At 45.9% G+C, this 10415-nt stretch overlaps 1 protein-coding gene across 3 annotated transcripts in view; it reads left to right on the top strand.

Moving 5' to 3' along the window:
• The window catches only part of rcc1l (RCC1 like), a 58612-nt gene that overhangs the window by 298 nt on the left and 47899 nt on the right, over positions 1-10415 (top strand). For 2 of the 3 annotated variants that reach the window (XR_011963272.1, XM_072589257.1), the window contains exons 2-3: positions 4088-4217; positions 5290-5418. Coding sequence is in view for 2 of the 3 variants with exons in the window: in XM_072589257.1 (XP_072445358.1) it covers positions 4088-4217; positions 5290-5418 (259 nt within the window). In the remaining variant the exon portion in view is untranslated. Of the gene's footprint in view, positions 1-1137; positions 1298-4087; positions 4218-5289; positions 5419-10415 lie in introns of those variants that run through there. The other variant, XM_072589258.1, reaches the window with a different exon arrangement.

Here is a 10415-nt window from a genome sequence, read left to right as displayed (position 1 = left end):
GTGCGGGCCGGGGCCGGGGCCGGGGCCGGGGGAGGAGGGGGCCGGGGGAGGAGGGGGCCGGGGGAGGAGGGGGCCGGGAGGAGGGGGCCGGGGGAGGAGGGGGCCGGGGCCGGGGGAGGAGGGGGCCGGGGCCGGGGCCGGGGGAGGAGGGGGCCGGGGCCGGGGCCGGGGCCGGGGCCGGGGGAGGAGGGGGCCGGGGCCGGGGCCGGGGGAGGAGGGGGCCGGGGCCGGGGCCGGGGGAGGAGGGGGCCGGGGCCGGGGCCGGGGGAGGAGGGGGCCGGGGCCGGGGGAGGAGGGGGCCGGGGCCGGGGCCGGGGGAGGAGGGGGCCGGGGGCCGGGGGAGGAGGGGGCCGGGGGAGGAGGGGGCCGGGGCCGGGGCCGGGGGAGGAGGGGGCCGGGGCCGGGGCCGGGGCCGGGGGGGGGGAGGGGGAGGAGGAGCCGGGTGAGGGGGCCTGAGGAGGAGGGGGGGGAGAGAGAGAGGAAGGGGCCGGGGGGCTCGGGGAGGAGGGTGTTGGGGTTGGGGTGTGAGGGGCTGGGTTAGGGGGTGGAGTGTGAGGGGAGGGGCTGGGGTAGGAGGGGGCCGGGGGAGGAGGGGGAGGAGGCCGGGGGAGGAGGTGGAGGGGGCCGGGGCAGGGGGGAGGGGGCCAGGGGGCTCGGGGAGGAGGCCGGGGCCGGGGGAGGAGGCCGGGGCCGGGGCCGGGGGAGGAGGCCGGGGCCGGGGGAGGGGGCCGGGGCCGGGGGAGGAGGCCGGGGCCGGGGGAGGGGGCCGGGGGAGGGGGCCGGGGGAGGGGGCCGGGGCCGGGGGAGGAGGAGGAGGGGGGAGGGGGCCAGGGGGCTCGGGGAGGAGGGTGTTGGGGTTGGGGTGTGAGGGGGTGGAGTGTGAGGGGAGGGGCTGGGGTAGGAGGGTGAGGTGGGGGATAGGGTGGGGGTGGTGGATTGGAGTTGGGGGTTGGTTTAGTAATGTGGAGGTAGGATGGAGGGGGTAAGGAAACAGAAGTAGAATGGAGGGGGAGAGGGATTGGGGTAGTGTGGTGGGGTGGGAAGGTGGGGTGCAGGGTGGGAGTTGAATAGGATCGGAAGGGGCAGGGGTTAGGAGTGGGAGGGTGAGACATCAGGGAGGAGGGTGTGGGTAGGATACCAGGTGGGTTGGGGAGAGGATGGGATCTCGAGGGTGCAGATGGTGGTGATAGGATGCATTGGGGAGTGGGAATCTGAGTAAGGAGGATGGGGTGATGAGAGCATGGCATGAGGACGAGTGGAACGGTGCTGAGAGTGAGGGAAGTTTGGGGAACCGGAGGTATGGAAAAAGGACTGTATAAATGGGATGTGACAGTATTGGTCAGGTGGGGTGGAGAGCAAAATCAGGGCAGAGGCAAGAAAGTTGAACACGATAGGAAGGTGGAATGGGGGAAAGGATGGGAAATGAGGGACTGTGGGTATGTGAGAGGATGAGGGCAAGACAGTAGATTGGAGGGAATGGGAGGTGGGGAGATTTTAGTGGGAGGAGGACAATGTAGAGTGTGCTATTAGAAGATGGTGATTCTACTAAATGTATTTTCAGCAATGGAAACATCATGCTAGATTTATTTCTGATCAGTCTATTTCCAGATTTATTACAATTCTGGAGCAGTTGGGACTTGAAAGGGTCCTGTGGTTACAGAAGAAGGGACACCTTACCACTAAAGTACTGGAAACTGGGTTCTCTGTTGTCTTTTAGGAAGTAATTTAGCTGGTGTTCTGTAGGCTGTGATGTGAAATGTGATTAGGTAGTTAAAGAAAACGTTCACATTCACCAGTCTGTTGTCTAATGAAAAACAACACTTCAAATAAAAGTAAAATATTTTGGAAACAGGAGGTCTGAAATAAAAGCAGAAAGTGCTGGAGAGTTCAGAGTACTGTTTATGTCTTTACAGATGATGCCTGCTGAGTTTCTCCAGCATTTTGTCTCTATTACTTCAGATTTTTTCTAGCATTTGCTTGGTAAGAACATGTAAGGATTGCTGTTAACAACTTGTGCTGTGCAGTCTACTGCTTCCTTGGAAGCAGGATGATATGGTGGTACTTTGGTATGTTTTATCCTGTTCGGACTTCTGAATTGGGAAAATCCTTCCAAGCAAAACTGAGGTTCATTGTCAAACATTACTTTTGCTGGCAAACCATGAACACCAACCGAACTGCATAATATTGTACCTCTGGGACACCCGGACCAACCAACCCAACCACCCTGTGGCTCAACACTTCAACTCCCCCTCCCACTCCACCAAGGACATGCAGGTCCTTGGACTCCTCCATCGCCAGACCATAGCAACACAACGGTTGGAGGAAGAACGCCTCATCTTCCGCATAGGAACCCTCAAACCACAAGGGATGAACTCAGATTTCTCCAGTTTCCTCATTTCCCCTCCCCCCCACCTTGTCTCAGTCAAATCCCTCGAACTCAGCACCGCCTTTCTAACCTGCAATCTTCTTCCTGACCTCTCCGCCCCCACCCCCACTCCGACCTATCACCCTTCCACCTATCACATTTCCAACGCCCCTCCCTCAAGTCCCTCCTCCCTACCTTTTATCTTTGCCTGCTGGACACACTTTCCTCATTCCTGAAGAAGGGCTCATGCCCAAAATGTCGATTCTCCTGTTCCTTGGATGCTGCCTGACCTGCTGCGCTTTTCCAGCAACACATTTTCAGCTCTGATCTCCAGCATCTGCAGTCCTCACTTTCTCCTACAAATAATCAGAATCTTGCTTTGAATGGTTATCTATCACAATGAAGGTTGGCTTTTAATTCTGAGAAAATAAATATGCAGCACTGACTGCACACTAGCTGCCTACTTCCTTTCAGTTTTTGCTCTCTTTCTTTTGAGTCTAGGTTAATGGACATGGCTTGCAATGATCTGGCCTTGCCTTCCTTTGAACAAGAAATGTTTTTGGCATGTAAACCTCAATCAACCCTTCAGTTATTAGATTAGATTCCTTACAGTGTGGAATCAGGCCCTTCAGCCCAACAAGTCCACACTGACCCTCTGAAGAGTGACCCACCCAGACCCATGTCCCTCTGAGTAACACTATCGGCAATTTAGTATGGCCAATTCACCTGATCTGCACATCTTTGGAGTGTGGGAGGACCCAGAGGAAACCCACACAGACATGGGGAGAATGTGCAAACTCCACTCAGACAGTTGCCCACAGCTTGAATTGAACTCAGGTCCATGGTGCTGTGAGGCTATAGTGCTAACCACTGAGCCAGCATGCCACCCATTGGGCAATTCATTCCTCATACCAAAACATTATTCTGTAATCTCTGAAAACTAGGGATGGTTGAGCTGCTCAAGCCAAATCAAATGACCTTCAGCGAGTGTCCTTTGACTTTGTGAGGCAAGCAAACTCTTTAGCGTCTCATACCTTTCTGGGCATCCACAGCTGGATTATTGGATTGAAAAACATTCTTAGTTGCTCCATATATGAAAGACTCTCAGTCGTGACCATACTCCATGTCACGTAATAATTCCCCTAGGTGTGGACATCTTCGAAGCCACTCCATCCACATATTACAGACTGATTTTAGATCGGATTTTAAACCTTTTTCTCAAATAAAGAACATACTCTCGGTCAACTGGAAACTCCTCCAAACTCAAATTATTAATTGGCCCATCCCATCCTCATCTCCAAACTGACAGCTTCACTTGTTTAAAAACATGGCATTGGTAAGAGAGAACTGATTTTAATATCTTTTTCTCTTAAACACATGAATACATGCAAATGTTACAAAATGACATGATCATTTGTGCATTAGGGGAAAGTGGGGGTAAGATGAAGAGGAGAAATAACAGGCAAGTGGAGAAATTGAGAATGAGGTGGGAGTGTGGGGAAGGTTTAGGGAAGAGGGCAGGAACATGTGGGAGAGGTTAGTTTCCCTGTTCAACCAACTACGCTGCTAAATAACTGGTCAGTGCTGTCTTCGTTGGACTGGCTGTGGGGCCAGGAAATTGTTTTTAAATCTAATGTGCCATTAGTTGTTGAAAAATAGGTTTTTCAAACCATTCCAAGACTCAAATGTTCATGATGCAACCTTTGTGTGTTGTTTTAACAGATCTCATCTGCAGCCTGTGGCTATGGGTTCACTTTATTGGCTTCACAAACCCATGACATTACCAAGGTCTGGGGAATGGGCTTGAACAAAGATTCCCAGATTGGATTTCACCGGAGTCGGGCAGACAGGAGTGAGTTGGAGTGACCTTGAAATGGCAAATGTTCTATGTTTAGTATTTGCATTTATTCCATTGAAGATTTGTGTTTTGTGTGTGGGTATCGATGACCTTGAACATGCAGCACATGAGCGGGACATTCAGATTGATGTGAACCTCCTCAGCCTGACTTTATGTCCTGTCAGCATATCCTTCAATTCCTTTCTCTTGTGAGTTTATTAAGGTTTTCCCTTAAATGCACTTATTTGTTTCAACAGAATAAGTTTTACATTCTAACCACTTTGAGATAGAAGATTTCCCTGAAATCTATATTACCGGCACTTTTTCTGATCTGTCTCAAAAGTGGCTGCCTTCCTATGAACTAATGAATCCTCCCCAGCAAGATGTGGTCACTGTAAAATTCAGAAAACAACACACCCAGCACTGAGCAAAGTAGCAGTCCAATCAATCTTCTAGAACATTCCCTATGATGTATGAAGCACAATGCGCTTAAGTGGACAGCAGACTAAGCAAATGACCATTTTCATTGTGCTCTAATTAGAGTCTTAATGTAATATTGACTAGCTATATCATGTGCATCAAAGTCTAACTCGCTCACGATCTCAGTCAAACTGACTATAGTGGGTTCACTCTTGTCCCATTTTATTCCTTTATGTGTGCATTGAGTAAGGGATCTCAAGGATTGAGCACACCTGTAACTGGAAATGTGAATGTGAGCTCCTTGGCAACTAACCATGTTCCTGTTCGTATCCCAATATATTGGGCAGAGAATAATGGTTCAACACTTTCACAAATTGTTCCAGATTATGGATAATCATCATTAGAATACCAATCCCTGCTACAGTACTTCCAGTAATTCCCTTTATAAAAAGTAACCAATGAGAGAATTAATCCTTAAACTCTAGAGCCTAAGTTCTTATCAGGAATTCTATGACAGTGTGTAAGACCAGTCTGTGTGAATGTTTGAGCCATGGGACTCAATGTTGTGTGGCAAAAGTATTTTGAGTAAATCGGAACTAAGACTTTCAAATGCAAGAATGCTCCATAAGCACATATTGTTCCTGTACTGTTATGAATCCTGTTTCAGCGAAGAGCTATGAATTTGTCTTGGAACCATCACCAGTGCCGTTACCTCTGGAGAGGCCTCAGGAAACCCGTGTAATCCAGGTGTCGTGTGGGAGAGCACATTCGCTACTGCTGACTGATAATGAAGGAGGTCTGTATCTTCTTTCTTTCCTTCTTCAACTGATTTCACCTGTATCCTCTGTGTTTAACAGGCCTCCTGCTTTCCACCATTCACCCTTTAACCTGTGACTAGTTGTTTTTATTCAAATGGTTGCAATTTTGCCAATTGGTGGAGGAATAATCCTTGTGTAAATGATCTGAAGGTGGTACAACCTGACCCTGAGCCTTGTTCAAATACCTTTCAAGGGGCAGTAGAGGTCAGTTTAGTTTTTGTTTAATGCCACTGCAAACAGGAGAGGAAGCAGCCTGTTAAACTTGTCCGAAATTGTGACTCCAATGATGACCTAACCAATCAGCAACCGTTTTTGTGCTGTATTAAAATGGTGTCTCTTTAAAAGATTCGAGTCCTGGTCCTAAAGTGTGAGACGAAAAGCTTCAATTGTTTGTCTGTTTTTGGATTGTTTAATTTCTGTACTACCAACCAATTACATTTAAACTTCTCTCCATCCTGATTTACCCTTTCAAGAAGTCGTCAAACACTTTATCCAGGCCAGTTGTGGAATTGCACATAGCAGGAGGCCATTCAGTCCATTATGTCTGTAACAGTTCTTTGAAAGAGTTGTCCAATTAGGCCCATTTTCTACTATTTTTTTCCCAAAGCCTAGTGATTTTTCTCCTGTTCCCTGTGGAAATTCCAAATGAATTTGCTTCCACTACCCTGTCAGGCATCATATTTAAATAGCACTGCAATAAAATAAATACTTCTGTCACCTCTAGTTCTTTTGGCAGTTATCATAAATCTCTCTTCTCTGATTACGGATCTGTCACCAGTGGAAATAGTTCTTCCTTATTCTGTCAGATGAATGTGCAAGCCTCTTTCAAATCTCCCTTTAACCTTCTCAGCTCTAAAGATAGAAACTTTTGTTTTTTGGTGTTTGCATTTCACTCCTGGTGCCACATTAGTAATTTTCTTATGTGTTTTGTGAACGGTCTTGACATTCTTCCTAAAGTGCACCGAATTGTGTCACCAGCCTGTAATTTAAAAACAATGACAATTGTTTCTTTGCTTTTGTTCCATTTAGTCTATTTATAAAACCAAATCTCCCATATATTCCTCCATAGCTTTCTCAACTCATTCTGCTACCTTCAAAAAATTGTGTATGTATTGTTGGACGTTTCTCTGTTCTGGCATTGCCTTTAAAATTCATTTGCATTGTCTCTCATAGTTTTTCTGACCAAAATGCACCACTTTACATTCTGTACATCAAATTTAATTTCCTGTGTATTTGTGTATTTCACCAGTCTGTCCATATCCACCTGAAATCTCTTACTATCTTCATTGTTGTTATGTTTCCAAGTATTGGAGTGAGACTCACAAGCCTATTGTTTGTTCCTATCCATGATTAGTTTTTGTTTTGCATTATCTGTTTCCCATCCATGCTACTCTTTTGTAAGTTTCACAAAGATTTTGTCAGTCACTTCCTTATAAGACCATGGGAAATAGGAACAGGAGCATGTTGTTCTGACCTTTGACCCTGCTGTGCCATTCCAATCAGATCCTATCTGATCCAACATTCCTCACGTCCACATTCCTGCCTTTTCTCCGTAACCCATGATTCCCGTATTGATCGGTCTTTCGATCGCAGCCTCAAATATACACAAGGACTCCACTCCTACAGCTTTCTGTGGCAGGGTGTTCCAAAGAATCTCAACCATCTGAGAAAAGAAATTCATCCTCATCTCAGTCTTAAATTAGCAGTCCTCAATTCTGAGACTATGCACTCTGCTCCTAGATGCTCCTGTGTTTACCTGGTCAAGTCAAACAAAGAAAATTACAGCACAGGAACAGACCCTTCGGCCCTCCAAGCCTGTGCTGATCCAGTTCCCTATCTAAACCTGTCACCTATTTTCTAAGGATCTGTATCCCTCCACTCCCTGCCCATTCATGTATCTGTCTAGATACTTCTTAAATGATTCCATCATGTCTGCCTCTACCACCTCCGCTGGCAATGTGTTCCAGGTACCCATCACCCTCTGCGTAATGAACTTTCTACACATATCTCTCTTAAACTTTTCCCCTCTCACATTGAACTCATGACCCCTAGTAATTGAGTCCCCCACTCGGAAAAAGCTTCTTGCTGTCCACCCTGTCTATACCCCTCATGACTTTTCTAGACCTCAATCAGGTGCCCTCTCAACCTCCATCTGTCTAATGAAAATAATCCTAATCTACTCAACCTCTCTTCATAGCTTGCACCCTCCACACCAGACAACATTTTGGTGAACCTCCTCTGCACCCTTTCCAAAGCATCCATACCTTTCTGGTAATGTGGCGACCATAACTGTATACAGCATTCCAAATGAGGCGGAACCAAAGTCCCATACAACTGTAACATGACCTGCCAACTCTTGTACTCAGTGCCCAGTTTGATGAAGAAAAGCATGCCATATGCCGCCTTCACCACTCTATTGGCCTGTGTTGCCACCTTCAGGGTAAAATCAACCTGAACTGCCAGATCTCTCTGTACATCAGTTTTCTCCAGGGGTTTTTCACTTACCGTTTAGTTTGCTCTTGAATCGGATCTTCCAAAATACATCACCTCACATTTGCCTGGATTGAACTCCATTTGTCATTTCTCCGCCAACTCTCCAATCTATCTATATTCTGCTGCATTCTCTGACAGTCCCCTTCACTGTCTGCTACTCCATCAATCTTAGTGTCATCTTCAAATTTGATAATCAGATCACCTATACCTTCCTCCAAATCATTTATGTATATCACAGACAACAGTGGTCCTAGCACGGATCCCTATGGAGCACCACTGGTCATAGGTCTCCACTTTGAGATACTCCCTTCTACTTCTCTCTCTCTCTCGTTGCCCAGCCAGTTTTCTATCCATCTAGCTAGTACACCTTGGACCCCAAGCGATTTCCCTTTCTCCATCAGCCTACCATGGGGAACCTTATCAAACGCCTTACTGAAATCCTTGTTTCTGACATCTACATCCCTCACCTCATCAATCAACTCTGACACTTTGTCAAAGAATTCTATTAAGTTGGTAAGACATGACCTTCCCTGAACAAAACCATGCTCCCTATCACTGATAAGGCCATTTTCTTTCAAATGTAAATAGATACTATCCCTCAGTATCTTTTCCAGCAGCTTCCCTACCACTGACATCAGGCTCACCGGTCTATAATTGCCTGGATTATCCTTGCTACCCTTCTTAAACAAGGGGACAACATTAGCAACTTAAGTCCCTTAAGAGTCTTTACGTTTCAATGAGATCACCTCTTATTTTTAATTCTTTGAGTAGAGTCCCAACCTGTTAAGCCTTTGCTCGTAAGACAATCCATCCATACCAGAGATCATCCTAATGACCCTTCTCGAAACTGCCTCCAATGAATTAATCTTTTCATAAATAATGAAACAAACATTGCTCACTTCTGCAGATATAGTCTCATCAGCATCTTGTTCAACTGCTGTAAGACCTCCCTCCTTTTGTACTCCATTAGCCTTCCTGATTACCTGCTGTACCTGTGTGCTAGGTTTCTGTGTTTCATGCACAAGTACCCCAAGTCCTTTTGTGTTGCTGCTTTCTGTAGTTTGCCTCCATTTAAGTCATTCTGTTCTTTTGTCCTCCCTTCCAAAATGAACAACTTCATGTCTTTGCAAATTATGTTCCATTTGCCAAATTTTGCCCATTTAGATAATCAACGTCTCTCCGTAAACTATTTGTATGCCTCTCTCAATCTGTCTTTCCATACATTTTTGGGTCGTCTGTAAATTTGGCTGACGTACGTTCACTTCCTTCCTGCAAGTCATTAATATATATTATAAACAGTTGTGGTCCCAGCAGTCATCACTGTGGAACCCTAGTGGTTACAGGTTGTCAACCTGAAAAAGAGTTCCTTCTCCCCACTCACTGCCATGAGCCAAATCTCTGTCCACACCAATATGCTACATCCAATACTGTGGGCTCTCATCTTAATATTTTGTGAGATATCTTGTCAAATGCTTTCTTGGAAGTCCAAATATGACACACCTACTGGTTCCCCTACATCCACTTTGGTTGAGACTTCCTCAAGAAACTCTAATAAATTTGATATAATTTCCCTTTCATGAAGCCATTCTCTGCTTGAGCAGATTGTGGTTTTCCAAATGTGCTACGATCACCTCCCTAAGAATTGATCACAATGTTTTTCCAACAATAGATATTAGGCTAATCTGCCTGCAGTTACCTGTTTTTTGCCCTTTCTGAATGAGTTTCACATTGGCAGTTTTCCAATCCTCTGGTTCTTCACCAGAATTCAAAGATTTTTAGAAAATTACAGCCAATGTATTTAGTATCTGTGGAGCTACCGCTCTTAAGATCCTAGGATGCAGTCCATCAAGACGAGGAGACTTATCTGTCTTTCGCCCATTAGTTTGTCTAATACTACTTCTCTAATGATGGTGATGGTACTTAATTCAACCCCCATACCTTTTAATATTAATGGGATGTTCGAAGTGTCTTCCACTGTAAAGGCGGATGCAAAATATCTGTTTAACTCCTCTACCATTTCGTTGTTCCCCACAGCCATCTCCTCACTTTAATTTTCTAAGGGGCCTGTATTTACTTTGATTTCTCTCTTGCTCTTTATATATTAAAAGAAGCTCTTATTGTCAATTTTTATTTCCCTTGCTAATTTGTCCTCATTTATTTTCTTTGTCTTAATTATCTTTTAGTCCTCCTTTACTGGATTCTGAATTTATCCCAAGCTTGATGGTTATCACTGACCTTTGCCTCCTTATACAATTTTTCTTTCAACTCCAAACTCTCCTTAACTTTTTTGTTTACCAATGGTTGGTTTGTTCTTTTCTTAGAATTTTTCTTCCTTCGTGGAATGTACTTTTGCTGAGTTCCAGTGTTTGTGATTTTGCTACAAAATTGTTTCAGAGCACTAACTCTGTAAGGGATGTATTTATTTCAAATTACAACTGTGACCCTGACTCAGTTATGGGATTTTATAGTTCAACACTCAGTT

This window comes from Chiloscyllium punctatum, chromosome 19 (genome assembly GCF_047496795.1).
Source record: "Chiloscyllium punctatum isolate Juve2018m chromosome 19, sChiPun1.3, whole genome shotgun sequence".
NCBI lineage: Eukaryota > Metazoa > Chordata > Chondrichthyes > Orectolobiformes > Hemiscylliidae > Chiloscyllium > Chiloscyllium punctatum.
Note: the sequence above shows the minus strand (reverse complement) of the source record. Positions and strands in the feature narration are given on the sequence as shown.